Genomic DNA, 22,396 nt, shown 5'->3' on the forward strand with positions numbered 1-22,396 from the left:
AGAATTTTAATGATTTTACTTAATAGCCTTAACAACCCTACTTCCTGATTAACTAAAATTATTCGAGATTTGAGGAATCTATCTCTAATCATCACTTCACCTAATCATGTATATATTTTAGTCACGTGCCCTAACCGCGTACCCTAACCGTACTCTTCAGGCCAGTTGAACCTACCTTTCGTTGATCCTGGCCACTTTCTTTCTCGATCTCTAATCAGAGATCGAAGAAGGAGATAATTACTCCTTCTTTTGCCGGATAAAGGGCAAAAGAGCGTGAAATATTTACGCTCATTTAGTAACGATCGTTCGATTTCACGATCGTTCGTTAAATATTGAATATAACTTTATTTTAACTGAAATAAAGCCAAATTACTACAAATTTCTATAAATTATATTTTATAATCAAATATAAAATTAATGTGTGTATTTATCATATTACAAATTATTTAATTAATTAATCATTTGGCTTTATATTAAGTTAAAGTAAAGTTTAAAAACAATATCTATAAACAAATTCTACGATGGATGAGCTATGAGCAATTAGAAAATAAGTGCGTATTATAAGAATAAATTAATATCAAAAATTGATAAAATTGATATTTGTCAATGGGTGTCCTTTATTTAATAAATTAGACAAAATCTTTACAAAAAAATCTTTTCTTGATCTCTTCTTTTTTTAATTAATATTTCAATATATTTTCGCAATAGATGTAAAACATAAGTTTGAAAGAACTTATTAAAATTATTTAATTTAATTAATTTAATTTAATTATTTTATTTAATTTAATCCATCCTAGCTCATCCATTTTAAGGCAACGGATTTATCTACAATCTACAATCTACATCTACATCTACATCTGCAATTTCTACGAATCCGTTACCTTAAAGTTAAATAAAAGTTTTTTTCACTCACCGGCACTGATGCGCAACAGCGGAGTTGTTGTTATCGAAGCTAGTTGTCTGTAACATACAAATATAAAATTCATTTATAATAATGCTCACAAAATGCAATTAAAATTTTAAAAAATTTTTGTCGCGCGAAATTTTATATCCGATGTGTAAAATAATAAGCAAATAAACACGCATGGAAAAATTTTATAAATTTTTGAAACTGTTTTTTAAATAGAAAATTTTATATGACTTTTATAAAAATCTTTCTTTTTAATTCATTTAAATAATAAGATCGAATGATTGTTCGTTTATAACAAGTTAACGATTTATAACAATTAATATATAAATAATAATATTCACCATCAGGTTGTTCCGCCGGTGCAGGATGCCTCTCCTAGGCCTGCTCCTCCTCTCAAATCATCAGGGTTGTTGCATCAATCTATAACATACAAAAGAAGATTCCAATGTAGCAGCGTTCAAAATAATTAATATTTCAAAAATTATTGTATACATTGAATTTTATATTCGATGCATATAATAATAGCAGATTAATAAAATAATTCTATAAATTTTAAAAAACATTACTAATAATTCTCTTATAACTTTATAAAAGCTTACACCTTTACAAGATTATAGCTTTAATTTAAAAATCTTTTTCTTTAATTCTCTCTTATTTAAATATAAATAAAAAAATATAAATAAAAATCAAATCAATAAACATCAAATTAATTGTTGCGATTAATTGTTTAACTTAAATTATAATAAATATATTTAATATTTAATATATAATTACAAATAAATAAATTGCTTACCAGAAGGTTGCTCTGCCGGAGCCTGATGCCTCTCCTAGGCCTCCTCCTCCTCTCAGTCTTAGGCGCGCGATACTTAACGGCACTCCCGCACTCACGAGCGATATTTTTATATCGCTATTTTCGCTTTTTTACGCGCGATACTAAACGGTTTCCGCACTATTTCGGTATGATAAAAAATTTTCTATTTGATCGCGCGATGTATATACTTAATATGCATATACTTTGAACGGCACTCCCGGTTTCGGTACGAGCGAAAATCCCATTTCACTTACGAGAATCAGCTTCGAGTCAATAGGTCGGGAATGCAACGATACAACGAGCAAGGACTAAGCCCAAACCGGAAAGAAGACGAAACGATTGACGGAAATAGAGGAAAATGAAGTTCACCAACTCTTTTTCGCGCATAATTATCCTATCTCGTATCGAACCTGGACCCGCTAAGCACGATTTCAGGTGCTTCGCCCGGAACACGAAGTTTCCCGCGATTGCAGGACATGGCTACACCAGGCTGGTAGACGGCAAAAGAAGAGGATACCCACATTTTTTAAATGCTAACATTCAGCAATTTAGAAAATGGGGAGGCAACCCCTTTTACCGAGCGAAAATCGTGCCTAGGGGAATCCACTCGACTCCTCGACAGGGTTAACACACGCAGTGCGTGTGGCTGTAGACGAGCAAAGAGAAGGGACCCATTGACGACCATTCCGAGCAATCGGTCGAGTTCTAACTAATTCGGGCCGAATCACTTGACGAAGCACGAAGCACAAAGCACGAGTGTACGTTACATAGCAACGTGTGCAAACTCGAAACATCCCAGTTAGTTGACATCGGAAGTAGAGACTCGTGACAATAAATGAAATTGGGATTTTATATGAAAAAGTCCAAAAACGAAAACGCGACGACGCGAGAATACTACAACGCGAAAACGCGGTAACGAAGCGCTTGCCGTCCGCGGCACGTTGACGGCACCGACGACGCGAAAGGGTACTTAGCTTCCCATTCAGGCACCTTAAGATTTATCATAAATAGAAAAATTTAAGATAAACCTCAGGGCACCATCCAAGTACTAAGCCCTCCCACCGCGACAAGGTGTACCCCATGGGAGGGTTATATTATATATAATTTTATATATAATATAATATATAGTTTATTTTTTAATATACTATATAAATTTTAATTCGCAAATATAAACGATAAATAAAAATATAAAAGATAAGAGAAAATCTATTATATAAAGCAATGTTCAAAATAATTGATTTTAAAACTAATTATTGCGCGGAATTAATTTTTACATTTTTACTTTTAAATATATATATTTTAATGTTATAAATTGCGTAATTACAAAATAATTTATATTTCTTAAATATAAACTTAAAAATATGATAAATAAAAAATTTCTATTTTTTTATATATGAAGTATTTAAATAAATATATTAATATGAAATATTTTGTAAAATATAAGAAGTATCTGAAAATATTAATTAATAAACATTTTATAAATGTTTTAATTATTTCAAAATAAAATGGAATATTTTTTATAAGTATATGTATTACATATGTTACACAATTTAAAATCACTATTGTATCACAATCAAAGAAATAAAACGAAACGAGAAATATGTATATTTTGAATATTATTACGTCCGCGGCGGCGACTTCGAGATATCGAAGCGCGTTCAACACAATGGGGCACTCGCGGACCGCGTAAGATAAGACACTCTTAACGGAAATTAAGAACTTTAATTAGAAACACAGAATACACAAACAACAAATAATAACAGGGGAAATCTCACGATAACAACCCGTAATGTAAAACGCGTCCGGATAGCTTGACAGCTATTCTTCGACTCAGCTGACCATCGTTGTTATACAACAATATATACTATTGATAAATAATTTATATATTGTTGCGTTCGCGGAACGATATATATCGAACGCGCGCGACACAATCGATTGGCACACGCTGACGTTCGCGCAGTAAATAATAACGCGGTTTAAGGTATAAGAACTTTAATAAACCACGAGTAACATACAAGAATTCAGAATAATCGTAAAACGGATCACAGATAGACGCGCGTCCTCACAGCTTGACAGCTGGGCTCAGACTCTCTGACAGTCGTTGTTTATAACAACATCTTGACAACGCGCGCGGAAATGATCTTCTTCCGTCGACGTACTTCCCGCCGAAAGAATTCAACAGGTGGCGAATACATCCAGGGGGATGGGACGCGGGGACGTAACAATATAATAAATAATGAATATGATAAATAATTAAAATATTAATGACTTACATCATATCTTATTGATCCATCCATTTCCAAGACCTCCTTTTTTTCTTTTGTTTTCTTCATTTTTTCCTCGTGGCACTCCAATCCTCGTTGCACTCATTTAAATTCTTCGTTGCACTTACACTCATTCACGAAAAGTTCCTCGTTGCACTTGCAATTATGTTTAGAGAAAGAATTTGATAATATATGGAACGTCTCACATCACTACTTCACTGCTCAAGAGCCACTGAGCGAATGATCGTAAGTTAGAAACATTACCGCGGTACTGTTTATATCGCCAAGGTTGACTATGTAAAGAAAGAATTTGATAATATGTGAAACGTCTCTCACGTCACTACTCAAGGTTACTGTGCGAATGATAATAAAGCCATGTAACATATTAACAATAGCGCTATACTGTTTATCAAGGTCGAACAGTGTTTTTGATAATTCTCTCGTTGCTGAAATATTTTCTGTAATATAAAATATTTGCGCGAGGAATATTAAATTATAGAATTTTAATTTATTGATTAAGATTAATTGATTATTTATTAAACTATTCATCATGAAGTCTTTCGTTAAGCTAATTATTTGCATCTATAATTCGATTGTTTTATTTCGTGTTCTCAATCCCCCCCCCCAAATTATATTTAGATTGTCAAGTAGAATGATAAAGTAACACGGATGGAATATATTTTTGACTCTAAGTATTAAAATAATAATTATTGTCCGTAAAGATTGCAAACATCGATGTGATTATTTAATATGTTGGATTCCTATCACATTAAATCGATTCTCGATTAAATTGTATATTGTTTAATTAACAAGGATTGAGAAAATTTAAAGCATTGGTCGAAATATATTTAATTCTAATATTGTTAAAGAAATATTATAATAAGCATCGATGATCAAAAGATCATAATATATTTAATTCTCTTGTCCCCTTTCATGTATCCCCTGTTTCAATTTTTATTCACAGTAATGAATGATTACGATTTGATAAATATTTATCGTTGCGATACAGTTTCATGTCGTTTATCAAAAGTTAATTAATTTTTAATTATTAAAATTTGTAGCAAATTATGTTTCGATACTAATTGTAATCGTGTTTAGTACAAAAATTACAATATACAAAGCGTTTCTCACCACTACTTTATTACTCGAGAGTCATCGTGCGAATGATGACAAAGCCGTAACGTATAGTGTGCTACTGTTTATATTTTATATTGCCAAAGTCGAACACCGTGTTATCGACAATTCGTTGAAATATTTTATATATTATTATAAAATATACACTAACGCGAAATATTAAATAACAGAAATACTTTAATTTATTGATTATTAATTAAACAATTTATCACGGAGCATTTTGTTACGTTAATTATTTGCATCTGTAATTCGATTGTTTTACTTCGTGTTCTCTCATAATGCAAATTACATTTAGATTGTCAAGTAGTACGATAAAGTAACATGGGTGAAATATATTTGACTCTAAGTATTAAAATAATAATTATTGTCCGTAAAGATCACAATGATCGAAATGATTATTTAATATTTTGTATTCCTATCATTTTATCGATTCTCGATTAAATTGTATATTGTTTAATTAACAAGGATTGAGAATATTTAAAGCGTTGGTCAAAATATATTTAATGCTAATATTGTTAAGAAAATATCATTATAATAAGCATCAATATGATTGAAAGGTCATAACATAATTAATTCTCTTATGCCCTTTTATGTATCCCCTGTTTCAATTTTTATTCGCAGTAATGAATGAATGCGATTCGATAAAGATTTATCGTTGCGATACAGTTTTATGTCGTTAATTAATTTTTAATTAATTAATATTTATTAATATTTATAGCAAATTATGTTTCGATACTAATCGTAATCGTATTTAGTACAAAAATTACAATATACGAAGCGTTTCTCATCACTACTTTATTACTCGAGAGTCACCGTGCGAATGATGACAAAGCCGTAATGTAGCGCGCTACTGTTTATATTTTATATTGTCAAAGTCGAACACCGTTATCGATAATTCGTTGCTGAAATATTTTATATATTATAAAATATGCATTAACGCGGAATATTAAATTATACAAGTATTTTAATTTATTGAGTAAAATTGATTATTTATTAAACAATTTATCACGGAGCCGTTATGCTAATTATTTGCATCTATAATTCGATTGTGAGATGTTTTACTTCGTGTTCTCTCATAATCCAAATTATATTTATATTGTCAAGTAGAACGATAAAGTAACACGGATGAAATATATTTGTGACTCTAAGCATTAAAATAATAATTATTGTCCGTAAAGATTGCAACGAAATGATTATTTATTATCGTAGATTTCTATCACTTTGATTTTTGATTAAATTGTGCACATCGCTAAACATGCATTTTAAAATCTATCGTCGCGACACAATTTTGCGTATTATTTAGCATATATAAAATTAAGTAATAATCATATCAAATTATTTCTTAATATACTTCTCAAATCAATCGCATTTAGAAAAGGAATTTGATGAAGCTCCTCGCATCACTATTTTGTTCGAATTCATTTCGCGAATGATAATAATAACTAAAACAAATATGTAAATATTAATGCGTTATATGTTGCAAAGATCGGACGCGGTATTATTATTAATTTGTTGCAAAAATATTTTATATATAGTATACATATACGCGCGAAATATTAAATTAATTTAGAGAAGTATTTTAAATGATTGATTAATTTACTATACGATTGATGTATCACGAATCTTTATATTAATCTCGGCTTTGCGATTTGACTGTCAGACTGAAAACAATAACGAAATAAGCATATTTAGTCAAGTTAATATTTTTTTTGTATAATATCTACATATATGTTATGATTATTATATAAATAAGACATCTAAATAATTTTCTTTTTTTAAGAAAGAGAGAGAGAGAAAGAGGAAAATGACTCGCAGTAATATTAATGACAATTTCGAGAACTTCCTCTGATTATTTGTTATAAATATAAACGCCAAGCACAAATTAAGCATGCAAACAAACAGTACTTTTACAGATCCCTTTTATATAAAGCAAAGTGTCCAAAATAAATGATTTTGAGAAACTAATTATTACGCCCTATTTATATTTTTATTTGTCCGTTGAACAGATATTTAATATCATCAATTGCACAATTATTAAAAAAATTGTTCTTGAGTATAACTTTTAAAAAGTGTAATGAATAAGAAATCTAATTCTTATATATAAAATATCTAAATAAATATATTATAAAAAATATTTTATAACGTATCTATTAAATGTTAATATTATTATAATTAAATATTAATATATTATAATGTATCTATTAAATGTTAATATATCCATAGTTTTCATGTATCTCGTATAAAAATATTTTATTTTATTTTATAATTTTAAATATTTGAAATTAAAATGTGGAATGTATGTTATATATATACATATTATATGTGTCTTATATATTATATATACGTTATACTGCATGATAATTTAGAATGAATCACTATCCAGACAATGAAAAAAGAACAAACAATGTTTATTATGTGTGAAAATAATATATAAATATGATAAATAATAAAATTACTTATCGCATATGTGTATGTGTTCCGTACGTTGTCCAATGCTTTTCCAGATTTTTTTTTCTCCCTTGTATATTCTTCACTGTTTCCTGGTGACACTCATCCGCGTAAATACGATTAATTACAATTAGTAGAATACGATTAATTACCATAGTCTAATACGTGGGACATTTTGCATGCTATTCTCGATCGCGGAATAGTCATATGAAATTCGTACTTTATTATATCATAAGAGCAACATTTATACGAGATTAAAATTAATAATATAGCAGTAATAAGCAGAGCGAGTAGCACTAGTACTATTGATGTATGTATATATATCGTATATATGCATAAAATACAAATCTCGTAAGATTAAAAATTAAAGTAATGAAAAATCGTGATATAACTATTGTTTAATTAATAAATAATTAATTAATTAATAATTAATTTATACTTGCTTTTTAGAAAAATTTAATCAAAAGATACTTGTTAATTATAATAATTATAACGAATTATGTTGCAATATTAATCACGATCGGGTTGGAAAAAGAATTTGATAATATACGAAGCGTTTCCCACACTACTACTTTATTATTCGAGTGTACCGTGCGAATGATGACAAAGCCGTGACATGTATAGCGCGCTTCCTATACGTCGCCAAGGCCAAACATGATATTATTGATAATTCTCCGCCGAAATATTTTACGTACTACATATACACGCGGAATTTTAAATTATACAGGTATATTTTATTTTAAATTAATTATTAAACGATTGATGTATCACGGAACCTTTTGTTATGCTAATGATTTGAATTTATTCGATAGTTTTACCGCGCTTTTCCGAAGTCAAATTTTATAATATTTAGTTTTGCATTTTAAAAGACTAACTTAGAGTGAACTAAATAAATAAATAAATAAATAAATAAATGATGTTGAGAAAAAGAAAAAGAAGACACATAAATAAATAAATAAATAATAGCATGAAAAGAGAGAACATACTAATATTTTCATATAATAAATTATTATTAATTAAATTATTTATATTTTTATTTATATTATTTATATTATTAGAGGGACATATATGTTACCCTCTGAGAACATTCGTGGACATTGGTTTTGTAGTTCATGTCCATGTTTTTAATGTCCATAGAGGGAGTATCGCTTCCAGGGATCACCTAAAAGTGGGCCATGACATCTCTCAGTCTTCTCTCTGAGATTAATTATAAAAAAACTATGACCAATCAGATATCTAATATTCAGGATGCAACAATATGACGTCCTTTATTCTAGATTTGTGATTGGTCTATCTATCTGTACATATACTCTCTGTGGCTATGTAATTTCATCTAAATAGACCTTTAAGTTGGCGCTTCCTTTACTGTAGTATGTTCTTGATATAGATTTTGGCAGTACTAAATTTTCATTTGTAAATGACACATTGCCAATTAAAACGGAGAGGAAAACACAGTTTTGAAACTTATATATTTCCTTTTTAATTCAACATTATCTTGTTACAATTTTGGAGCACAATAGGTAATGTCAGGGTAATATAGTTAAAAAAAAAATAAATGCATTAAAAATGAACACTTTTTTTATAATAAAAGTCGGTATAAAATAAATAAAAAACAAAAAAATTTTTTTAAAGATTTGGATATATCGAAAAACTACACATATATTTCGGCAGTTTTCTTGCAGTAAAAAAATTTGCATATTCGCAAATTGCTAAGTAAGCTGCAGTTTATGGAACGCGATTACCTGTGCATACAAACATACAAATACACGCACACGTAATTATCGTCATTTACAAGTTCCTTCCTTGCATGTCGTAGTGGCCGTTATCGCTACGATGATTTATGATACTGCTTATCTAAAACTTTAACATTTTCTTCGCGTTAGTGAATCAAGCGAGTGCGAGTACGAACAATTGTATTGTATATACGTTCGCCTTTTCTGCGAGGATCGTGATATTAAGTGCAAAGATCGGTGCTGCAACATGTGATTTATAAGTGAGTTGTGAAATTGATTAGGAAATATTGCACTTTGGAAATTTTAGTTTTATTGAAACTTTACTTTTGTCACAAAAGTCATATGATGTTATCTTGAGAGTCTACGACTTTCATATACTATATAATATTGATATATGAATAGGAAAATACATCATTATTATGATATATAGACTTGTCGCTTTTTGCAATTCATTGTTGTTTTTTTATATTGTTTTTTTTCCCTAATTATATCGTAAAATAATACATTAGTTAAAATATGCATGGAAAAATCACATTTAAAGCAATATATACAAAAATATAACTTTATTTAAAACTCATGTTCTTCAATCTTGATATATAAATATAAAAAATAGAGGTCATAAATAATAAAGATATGTATATATATATATATATATATATATATATATATATATATTAAAGCAAAAAAAATATATGATAATAGAAATTAGAAAGTAAACTCTAAATCTATTGATATGATATTGATATCATAAAATAAATAAATTATATATTTTTTCTTTAATGTTATTCTTGCACAATCCATAATGAAAAAAATCTAAAAAATTTAATGAAAAGTTAATGCATATGTAATGTGAAAAAATAATGTTTGTTCAGAATCGATGAGTCCGAGATTAGTGTGTAACATTGAAAAGATATAAAGAAAGAATAAAAGATGCCAGGCACTTTGACATATCCGATTTATGCCGGCGTTGATTCGCTCCCTCCTAGAAGACGCGCTTATACCTGGAATGCACAGCATCGTTCAGCATCACGTGTAGCAGAAGTTAATGCGCAGCTTGGTCGAGTATCGTTATCAGAACCTTCGGTAAGACATATTAATATGTATATACGAATTTAAGAAAGTTTTAAGATTTTCAAAAAGTATTTTTTATCTAGCTCTTGGTAAATTTTTTTCAGATAATACATATTTGGCGCGAAAGTTGTCAAAGTACTGTAGCCAGTACTCGCGTTCTTTTACGCTATAAAAAGAAATAAAAAAAAGTTTTGTGAATCTAAAAATTACCTTAAAACTTTCTACTGTGTATTTATAACGATATTTTTTAGTCACGAAATTCCAAAAAGAGAGAGAGAGACAGAGATTGTAAATGTAAATTTTATAATTTCAGCTTAAAAAAAAATGTTTATATAAAGTATATTATCTCTATTTTAGAAATGCATTATATTCTACATTGCAAAATCATGATAAAATATATTTAGATTTTCATTAAGATTTTTTCTTAGTTTCGTAATTCTAGTTTCTAGTGTCGTAATTCTTTGTATTATGACGCGATATATGAGAACTATTATGTGAAAGCATATAAAAGGTTTCCTAATTCTTAAATAGTAAGCTGTAGGAGGTTTATTGATATTTAAATAGCCTTGTCAAATTTGTAGAAGTTTAAGTCAGATGTTACATAAATCAAAGATATCTTTCATGACTATTGCAAATTTTCGTTGTTCTAATCATAATCTTCGAAATTAAGTTTTGTCATGGTTCTAACAACAAGATAACAACATGAGATTACGAATTTTTACAATAATTTTTTATATATTCCAGTTGTGGCACTTAAAATATTGAGTGATAAAGTCGTATATATTTCTCGAAATATCAAAATATTTTTAAAATAATTTTTATATTTTGTATTGGCAAATAAAATATTTTTATTTTAAGACGGAACATATTTTTGTATCAATTGCATATTTAATTATTAATTAAGATTGAATATTTTGCATATTTAATTGCATATTTAATTATTAATTAAGATATAATACAATATATAATATATATGAAAATGCAAACAATTTTATGCCTTATCGCATCTTATTTTCGAACTTTTTGCAAACCTTTCATATTTACTATTTATCACTCTGTTAATAAAGAATGTCTTGTTTGACAAAGGGATTATAGCGGAGATTTGACGCAAGATAATAATGATTTTCGCATGAAGTTTATATTTGTTTAATGAAATATGCGATTGGACAGATTGTCGCTTTTTGAATATTTAAAAGGAAGCTAGCCATCTTTGTATCCGGAAGCGCACATGTCACATCCGTCTCGGTCGCGCAATAGTCGTGGAGAGGGGTTAACACACAAAATATATAGGTTTCTTGATGGCACATAAGAAACTGTGAGGCCTGTTAATTTGTATAAGAAGGAGCGGTCGCGGCGATTAGATCCCAATCGCGAGCACACGAAACGTTAATGGCAGAGGAACATGTTTATGGTTACAATCCGACGGTCGGGGTCGATGGCGATTCCGTACGTAACTCTCCTTTGACAGTTTGACAAGTACAGGTTGGGTTTTCTGGGCGACTGATAAAGGCGCACCGAGAGTTACTCTTTCCAAGTTATTTTTTTTTTCGATGATATTTCTCGCAAAGAGCGGAATCATCGAGATTTACATCGTGGATTTTCACCAACGTCATGTGTCACGAGGCGATGATGACAACAATCTGTCCGTACCATATCGAAAAAAGTTATCAATGTCAATTTTATATCAACACTCATTCATAATGGAGCAGTATTTTACCTGCCTTCTTCGACACGTGTTCTTTGCATAGCTTAAATAGTGTTATTATTTGTTAGTTATTATTACTATAATGGACGATTTTCGTTATTACTATAATGAACAATATTGATTTTTGAAATAAGTTTCTGATGTAATTGTCTGGAGATATATCTTGTGCAATGTAATGCAACATTTCAAGAAAATTTTTGTCTGCCATTATGATAATGTCAACTTGAAAGATAATTTGTTTGTAATATATTTGTGCAATTAAAGCTTGTAGTTTTATAACTTTAAATTATTTTAAGTATTTTTAATTGTAATAATGTTTCGAATAGTTGTATATATAAAAATATTCTCTGGAAAAAAAGTACAGATACCAAATATATGTTTTGATATATTCTTATTGATATTATGAAAAGTTTGTTGCATATCATTTTTATTAATATCATCTTGTTAACTATAAAATATTAGTTTGGTATATGATTTTTATTTACGTTATAGGGAGATGAGACAACGAGCAAGCTGAGATTAAAAGTAATCGCTGGGCATCATTTAGCTAAGAAAGATATTTTTGGTGCAAGTGATCCCTATGTACGCGTTGATTTGAATACGATAAATGGCGATCAGACAGTCGATTCTGCGCTCACAAGAACTAAAAAGAAGACGTTGAATCCTGTCTGGGAAGAAGAATTTATATTTAGGGTTAGTAAAGTTTATAAGAAGTGCAATATATAAATTCTTAAGATATTTTTGTATTATTTTTAATTTATATATGTACAATATATTACTAAAATAACTCTTTTTATTAGGTAAAACCAGTAGAACACAAATTGGTTTTACAAGTTTTCGATGAAAATAGATTGACAAGGGATGATTTTCTTGGTATGGTGGAACTAACATTGATTAACTTACCAAAGGAACAAGAAGGGCGCGTTATTCCTGCTAGGAATTATGTACTTCGTCCACGTAGGTAAGCATCTTTAATGACTTTTTTTGCTTCAAGCTGCATATATTCTTTAACAATTAATTTAATACATTACACATTTTGATCTAATTTATATTATTTATAATTAATCGCAAGTTAAGTTGAAATTACTTAACATATGTTATAGTTTGTAACCAGTTGCACAATGCAAAATAAAGCATAAATAAGCATAATAAAATATAAATCATATTTTATTGATCAACTTAATTTAAATTTTCAATAATTTGCATTTTAATCTGAACTTGTATAATTAAAAAATATGCAATTTCTATATATATTATATTAATATTATTTCATTAAAATTTGTTTGCTTTGTATTTTTTTATTTGCAAATGCAAAATGAGTAACTTATGAAAATATGGCTAGTAATCATTCCAGTCAGCGGTCGCGAGTTAAGGGAACATTGGAACTGTATCATGCATACATTTCCGACTCATCTAGTATTGAAAATGATAATGGAGATGTGTCAGATTCGGGCGGGTGGGAATTAGTACAGCCAGAAAATAACATGTCAGTAGAACAAGCTGCAAATGTATGTATAAATATATCATATTTTAAATTTGTTGCAATAAATTGTGACAATTTTTCGAAAAATAATAGAATTTTTGTACAATTGTATATTTTTTAATAATTCGAAATATTTTCGTATGTGTATAGATTACAATGGTAATTAATAGGCCATTACCACCGGGATGGGAAGAAAGGCAGGATGCAAATGGCCGTACATATTATGTTAATCATATAGCGCGTTTTACACAATGGGAACGGCCAGAAGCGTATGTAACAGTGTTTATTTGATATCATTTGATTTTCGAAGTATTATGTTTAACTACAAAATATCGCCTTATTGTAAACAGAGATACAACAGCGACGAGTGGAATTGTTGAACAACGTAATTTGGATACAGCGGCTACTGAATTTCAACGGCGGTTTCATATTAGTGCTGATGAAGAAGGTCGGCATAGAAATTCGGTAGTAAATCAGGTAAGTTATATTAAATATATGATATATTTTCACATTACAAAAATTCTATATTACAATTTTAAACTGCTATCTTTGCATAAATTTTCACAACACATCCATATTTTAAGTAAAAGAAAGTAATATATACTAATTCTTTATATAGGAAACATTATTAAAAGAAATACTTAAGTTGAATATATTTTAATAATCATGTTCTTTTCTCTGAATATGATTTAAGTTAAGGTCATTTATATAATATTGTTCCATTATGTTATAAACGTTACATATATTATATTTGTTTTATGATATAGAAAATTCTCGAGTTTATTAGATTGCAAATAAGAATAAACAAAAAAATGTTTTTTTTTATATATTTCTAAATAATTTTACATTTCTTTATACTTTTACTAACCGTGTAGTAGATAGTAATATTCTCTGCTTTCAAATCTCCACGCTGACAGAGGCATTATTATCTTTTTGTATTATATTCATATCTATAAGATATGTGTTCGTACGCACACACGCACAAAATATCTTAATATATACTTAAATAATGTAATTAATATATATTTTTCATTATTTGTAAAAATATTATATTTTATAAAGTACGCGCATAAAAAACATAAGAGGATTTCTAAACATAATTCAGTAATGTATTTATAAAGAAACATAAACATTGTTGCTATTTAATAAATTAAATTTTTTATGAAGTTATTTTATTTTATGTGTATATAAATATATATATATATATATATATATATATATATATATATACATACATATAGTTTTTGTCAACATTATAACTAAATGTTTATATATATATATATATATAAACATTTAGTTATAATGTTGACAAAAACTCAAACTTAACACTCATTTTGAGAACACATTCAGATGTATGCAACATTTCCTTGTGCATAATGATGTTTCTTATTGCATTTCTTTTGATGTAGGAATGTGTTTAGTAAATAATGTAGTGAATAGAAATATAGTCTCTAATTGCACACAAATTAGTAAATACCAACGGTTTAATATTAAATATTAATCAAATTTTAATTATATTAAGAAGCAATTTTAATTTATGTTTTATTTTTAAATGGTTAAAAACAAATTCTTTACATGTATATATAAAATTTCAAAATTAGTATATTTATACAATTTGTATCGATTAGCATGCAGTATGTAGAAATTTGTGCATGTGTGTGTAAGGATGGTGAAGTTCTACGCGAGGACGATGAAGATTCGGAAGCAAGAGATTGTGAGGGTGGGAATCATAGGGGAGGGGGTATTGGGGATACTTCTTCAGACTCTGGACGTTCTGTCGATCAACGTGGCTACCTTAGCGAATCTGAAGAGCAGGTATTAATATCCATAAAGTTGTTACATTTTTTGTTGAGTATTACGCTTACCATATATGTGTGTGTGTGTGTATATATATATATATATATATATATATATATATATATATATATATATATTTACATATATATTTTCATTTGCTTCTTATAAAATCTAATAATAGCACATGTATGTTTTATTTTATGCATCACTTTAGTCCGACATATTCGATACTGATATAGTTAAGCTACATAAAACAAAAAAATATGTATTGTATATCTAATTTCTAATTTCTTTTATAATCTCTATGCAGTGTAAGATATATTTAAATATAGAAATATATATTTAAAATATCTAATATTTTAAAAAATTTTACAGTTTACAGTTTAAATATAATATCAGGTGAAATTTATAATTTTTTCTTTTTTGTAATATAGTGGACGAAATATAAATAATTTAAAAATAGAATTGTAACTGCAAAAGGCTTTTATTTTTCATGCAAATATTTTTTAATCTGTATTATTGCTTTACAATTTAATATCTCTAGTATGCTATTTAATTTTAGTAATTTTTATATATTTTAAAAAAGTTCTTTTGTAAAAATGTTTTTTTGTATTTATAAAAGTTGGCACGAGTTTTTCTCATCATATATATTTATCATAAACCACATATAATAGAAAAAATATGTTTAGTAATTCAATTTTGCAAAAGTATATTCTTGTAAGATATACTATACGCACTAGTTTGTTGTATTATAATATAATATATATATATTATAATATGCATATTAATTTCATTTTGTGTACCTATTTTATTGAAATTTGTATAATATGCAAATATATGTTTACTTTATATTTACAGACTGACGATAATGTTGATAGTCCAGCTGGTTCAAGACGCTCATCAGAACAGGTATCGATATATATGTTCCATTAAATCACTCATAATATTATATAACATATATGTTCAATTATTCTCTGTTATTCTATCATAAAAATTTTAGAGTGAAAGTCCCAAACCTACTCTTCCCATGTCCAATGATGAAGGATTGCCGCCTGGATGGGGCATGCAAGTAGCACCTAATGGTAGAATATTTTTTATTGATCACAATGAGAGGACAACAACTTGGATTGATCCTAGAACAGGAAGACCAAGTTCTATACCTAATCATATTGCACCGTCGACGACACCGAGAAGTGATATAGATCAGTTAGGACCGCTTCCAGAAGGATGGGAAGAAAGAGTCCATACTGATGGACGAATTTTCTTTATAGATCATAGTATGTATATAATTTTTTTCTTTTATAAATCAAAGTTTGAATTAAATGATGATAATATCATGGCACTTCGATTTATTCTCCTTTTTTTTTTTTTTTTTTGTACAGATACGAGGACAACACAATGGGAAGACCCACGTATGTCCAATCCTCAAATTGCTGGCCCAGTACGTGATTATAAATATTTTATGCATATCTTTTATATAGCTATAAAATATAACATATGTTTATTTAAACTTAAAATATTGAATAAATTTTTATATTTTTTAGGCCGTACCATATTCTAGGGATTACAAGCGTAAATATGAATATCTAAAATCACAATTAAGAAAGCCTGTATGTATAGATATGCTTATATTATACAATTTTAATCAAACATAGATTTATTATTATATCCATAACATCTTATTACAGAATAATGTTCCTAATAAGTTTGAGATAAAAGTTGGACGGAACAATATTTTGGAAGATTCGTATCGTATTATAAGTTCTGTTAATCGAGTCGATATTCTAAAGACGAAACTGTGGGTAGAATTTGAAGGTGAAATAGGCTTAGATTATGGCGGCCTTGCAAGGGAATGGTTCTTCTTATTGTCTAAGGAAATGTTCAATCCATATTATGGACTTTTCGAATATTCTGCAACGTAAGTATAAAAATACTGTTTTGATGCTTGTAATTTATGAATATAAGACAAAAATAAACAATATTTCTTCATTTAAAATTTTAGAGACAATTATACACTCCAAATTAATCCTTGTTCTGGTGTATGTAATGAGGAGCATTTGAATTACTTTAAATTTATTGGACGTATAGCAGGGATGGCTGTTTATCATGGCAAGCTTTTGGATGGTAAAAAAAAAGAATTGATATTATACATAAAAAGAAAATATGTATAAAAGATTTCTGTGAAGTTTATTATATATGTTGGTATTTACATATCCTCCATTTATTTCAGCTTTCTTTATTCGACCATTTTATAAAATGATGCTGGGTAAACCAATTGATTTGAAAGATATGGAGAGTGTTGATTCGGAATATTATAACTCTCTTCTATGGATTAAAGAGAATGATCCCAGTGAGTTAGAACTCACTTTCTGTCTGGATGAAGAAAGCTTTGGTCACACTTCTCAAAGAGAGTTAAAGCCAGATGGTGCTAATATTCCTTTAACTGATGAAAATAAGGATGAATATATAAGTTTAGTCATACAATGGCGGTTTGTATCTCGTGTGCAAGAACAAATGAATGCCTTTTTGGAAGGTTTTAACGCTCTTATACCATCAACATTGGTGAAAATATTTGATGAACATGAACTAGAATTGTTGATGTGTGGTATACAGCATATTGATGTGAAAGACTGGAAACAAAATACTTTATATAAAGGAGATTATCATGCAAATCACATTGTTGTACAATGGTTTTGGAGAGTCGTTTTGTCATTTAGCAATGAAATGCGTTCTAGATTATTACAATTTGTGACTGGCACATCACGTGTTCCAATGAATGGATTCAAAGAACTTTATGGTAGTAATGGACCGCAATTATTCACAATTGAGAGGTGGGGTACACCAGAAAATTATCCAAGAGCTCATACTTGGTAAGTCCTACTGTATTCACGTATTTCGTTTAAAATTCTTTTTAGTTAACTTTAAATACATATTTTATCTATTTTATTCATTTCTATTTTTTAAGAAATATATGGTTACTTTTTAATTTTGTTCATTAATATTGTTATGTTAATTTCTAGTATATAAATTTATCACTACAAAAATTAGTAAATTATATATACAATTTATACATAAAAAAAAGATTATATACACAATTTATAAATTATATACTAAATATATACATTTATATTTATATACACAATATTTATATGTAGCAATATATAAAAAAAATTGTTTCAGTTTTAATCGTATTGACCTTCCACCATATAAAAGTTATCAACAACTCAGGGATAAGCTAGTTAAAGCCATTGAAGGTTCTCAAGGCTTTGCTGGAGTCGACTAGCACGAAATACCTTTATTCATGATGATATCTGTAATATAAAAAAATGTATATATTACATATATATCTATAGGTACGCAGAGAAGTATATATATCCTAATATGAGTATCTATTTAAAAGTTTTTGCACTTTAAGAATTTAGTTGTCCTGTAATTAAGAGCGACAACATTAAAACAGGAATGATATGTCAAAAAATTAAATTGCTTAATTATTCCAAATAACTTGAATAATCTTTATATAATAACTTCAAGTCTTTCAGCATGTTGAACTTTAAAAAAAAGAAAGATATCCATTATATTTAATAAAAAATATTTGCTTCGAAATCTTTGAAATGCAATTGTATAACTAATCTACTTTTAAAGACATGCCATATTTTATTATCTCAACTTTAGGATTTCTTGAGAAGTGATTTGGCTGCTATAATAATGTGATAATTATGATATTGATTTATTAATTGATTGTTCTTATTTGTTAATGCTAAAGTGTTGTTATATGAAATATGATTTATGGCAATGACTATATATCAAAACTATATATGAACTATGACAAACTAAAATGTCATACATAATTGGTTGAAAACAAAAAGAACAATCAATGATAGTCTATGACTTGAAAAAGAAAGAACAAATGCTCTATATATCTATGCTCATATACATACTTTTTTTCCACTTTTACACATGATATTAATATGATATAATGTTGTCGTGCTCAATAAATTAAATTCTTAAAAAAATTGCACTTAAAAGTTTGCACTTGATAAATTTGATTAAAAGAACCACTAACGTTTGCTTAATTTTTAAAGAATTTAATCTCTAGTTTCATGTATCTAGAATATTTAAAATTATAATTGTTATTCTAAAAAGCATTCCGCTATCAAACTTATATTATAAATATTGAGATATTATATTATAATTTTATATTTTTATGGCATATCAAATTCTTTTCTTTTTTTAACTTTAATAGCGTGCAAATTTTTAATATTTATATAAATTGTTTGTCTTTTGTTAAAAAGAAAGGAAACAAACACACATATACATATTGATGTAAACTGACTTATTTTTTTTTTCTTTATATACATTATTCCTTTTTATGATCATTATATAATAATTTAATTATTATATAATAATTTAATTATTATATAATGGTAAGAAATGTGTGACAATGCACATAGAGATCCTATTATAAAAGAATATAGTATGTGTACAGAAGAATATAAATATATATTTTTTGTCGTTAATTATGTTATAGAAGAAAAAGTTCAACTTGAAATCTAAAATTAATAAAAATTTTATTTTTTTCTGTTAACATATATAATTTTTAAAATAAATCATAATAAAAAATTTTTTTATATATTAACATGTAAAGTTATTGCATATGAAACTTATTTATAAAATAATTATATTGATTATTAAGAAATTAAATGTTTAAAATTTACTTTAAGAATTTAATTTAATTGGTTACAAATTACCGTTAATTTTTTCTGCTCATTCTTCTAAATTCAATAATAATTTAAAAATATATATTGTGCTCAGATAATATATTTGCGTAGTTTATTAAATGAAAAAACATACTTTGAAATTGTTTCTTAAAATCTAATCACTTACATTTTTTATTAATATATCCTGGTGTGTATATATATATATATATATATATATATATATATATATAATAACATTCAAAATAATTTCCAAAATAATGTAAATTTACTCTTTGTTAATAATCGAAAATGACAAAATTGACGTCAAATACAAAAATGCCTATCTTGTATCATATAACATTTATTTACAAAACTAATATACATTCTGAAAGACACAGAGTTTATATAACATTCCATCCTATTTGTACAGTTTATTTTATTGTAAACACACGCGCGCGCGCGCGCGCGGATACGTCCCATTAGATAATAAATAATATTGTCATGGCAGAAATTTTGTGGCCTTAAATTCTGATTATGAGATTTCTTATTTTGAATAAGTCTCTCGTTCGTATAATCTTAGATATTTTTATGATAATAAAATGCGCTAATGATTCGTTGGTAAATGAATATCTTTTTATACTCTTTCATCTTCATATTAGATTTGCAGAAAGATATGTGTATAAGCTTTTTAATATGTTAGTATTTTTCTTAGTTGAAAGATCACAAGCTTAAATCAGTGTAATCTAATATATTATAAAGTGCAAGTAAACTGATTTCATTATTGAAGCAACAAACGAATAATGCGCAATTTAATCTTTATAAATTAAAATGAAAATTGAATAAAATTGTCATTGTATATGCGTGTACAGTACAATGTTCTCTAAGTCTGCCTTATTTGTTTAAATATAATACTATTTAATACATACTGTATGAAATTTTCTTATAATTTGCAATAGTCGAGCAATACATACTGTATGTAATCATTGAACTTACAGAACATTGTCACAATATGATGCAGAGACTCATAAATTTTTGTAATTAAGTATATATGCTCTATATTAAAAAAATGTAGTTTCTTGTATTATATTCTCCTTATATAAAAAGTTATAAATACAAAAAGTATTAATGATAAGATATCTAATGAATTTAATAATCGCGTTTGGTATTCTATGCATAAATCTTTTTACAGAAACCAGCGTGTTAAAGTTGTATTTACATGTAAAAATTGTGACGATATCAAAAAGGAAGATTTAAAAATGTATAGGTATTATCATAGATAGATGTTTTGTTTGAAAATGATGGCATTTATATGCTTCATCTATATAAATATTTTTAACTCGTAAAACTTAATGCCTTATGATAATTATATCACGCATTACAACATATCTACTTAATGTTTGCATCATTATTTACCGATGTAGCGATACATTGAGCTTATTGCTGCGTCAGATAGCTATTATTTGTCTATATACACTTAGAAAGCGTCTTTATCTATACGTCAATTTTCACTATCAATGTCTTATTTAATTTATGAAGACAGAAAGAGACTTAATTGTTTTTAAGCTAGCTCAATGGTACACATATGTTTTATTTACTTACGTCTGCATGAACTGAAAGAAATGCGTGACTTAATTATGTTATATCTTATTAAATCATATGTAAATATAACAAAAAAATATATACAAATACGTTGTAATATATATATTACAACGTGTGTATATATATATATATATATATATAAACGAGCGCTTCTATATCGCAGTTGCAACGAGAAATACGTAAAAAAATATGCTTATCGTGCTACGCCCTTACGTTATGATTATTAATTATTATACTAACGAAATGGTGGAGTTTTCAATCATGAATTTTAAGCATTAATAATTATATTTAATGAAATTAATATTACGAGACAAATTATGTTCTTATATAATATTGTGGAAAACCAGACTATATATGCAAATAAATTATATTAAAAAGTTGCATATTTAGACGTAACTTTTAATTCTTTTTCGTGTAGCTGATACAATAGAAACATTCTCTCTGTGTGTGTGTGTGTGTGTGTGTGTGTGTGTGTGTGTGTGTGTGTGTGAATACAAAAGGATTTACTTTATAACTTCTATTCAATTTATTTTAACTTTATACTTTTCGAGACGTATCTGTTTCAGTATTGATTTGTTTTTTCTGTGTTCTTTGCTTAATATATAATTATTGTAATCCTGAAATTGTAAACCTATAGAATACTATTTTCAAGTTTCACATAGATTCAGTAAACATCTTGTTTAATTTATTTTTATATGTTGTATGTAAATTTAAAAATATTTTTATCGTAAATTGTGACTATCA

General features: G+C 27.4%; 1 protein-coding gene and 1 long non-coding RNA gene across 8 annotated transcripts; one reads left to right on the forward strand and one right to left on the reverse strand.

The window, feature by feature from the left end:
- Nucleotides 1-462: 462 nt before the first annotated feature.
- LOC145961693 (uncharacterized) lies at nucleotides 463-2,783 on the reverse strand. Its single transcript, XR_014435688.1, has 3 exons — nucleotides 1,704-2,783; nucleotides 1,252-1,330; nucleotides 463-960 (listed from the first exon to the last, which is right to left on the reverse strand). It is a non-coding gene; the product is annotated as an uncharacterized LOC145961693 (long non-coding RNA).
- Nucleotides 2,784-9,023: 6,240 nt separating this feature from the next.
- Nedd4 (E3 ubiquitin-protein ligase Nedd4) lies at nucleotides 9,024-22,340 on the forward strand. 7 transcript variants are annotated; one of them, XM_083081461.1, is made up of 17 exons: nucleotides 9,024-9,087; nucleotides 9,451-9,560; nucleotides 10,173-10,383; nucleotides 12,569-12,769; nucleotides 12,877-13,037; nucleotides 13,419-13,584; nucleotides 13,710-13,828; nucleotides 13,910-14,036; nucleotides 15,225-15,374; nucleotides 16,215-16,265; nucleotides 16,357-16,633; nucleotides 16,739-16,797; nucleotides 16,901-16,966; nucleotides 17,045-17,274; nucleotides 17,359-17,480; nucleotides 17,587-18,226; nucleotides 18,537-22,340. In XM_083081461.1, exons 3-17 carry the CDS (start codon nucleotides 10,231-10,233, stop codon nucleotides 18,637-18,639), a joined length of 2,625 nt encoding a protein of 874 aa, XP_082937587.1. In that variant the 5' UTR covers nucleotides 9,024-9,087; nucleotides 9,451-9,560; nucleotides 10,173-10,230; the 3' UTR covers nucleotides 18,640-22,340. The 7 variants fall into 7 exon arrangements, with proteins under 7 accessions (XP_082937587.1, XP_082937588.1, XP_082937589.1 ...); XM_083081462.1 differs by lacking the exon at nucleotides 9,451-9,560 and having other exon boundaries at nucleotides 9,069-9,087; XM_083081463.1 differs by lacking the exon at nucleotides 9,024-9,087 and having other exon boundaries at nucleotides 13,431-13,584.
- Nucleotides 22,341-22,396: the final 56 nt, after the last annotated feature.

Source organism: Camponotus vicinus, unplaced genomic scaffold, assembly GCF_025532165.1.
Source record: "Camponotus vicinus isolate PSW18456_S1 unplaced genomic scaffold, iyCamVici1.0 SCAF_11, whole genome shotgun sequence".
In the NCBI taxonomy this organism is placed as follows: Eukaryota; Metazoa; Arthropoda; class Insecta; order Hymenoptera; family Formicidae; genus Camponotus; species Camponotus vicinus.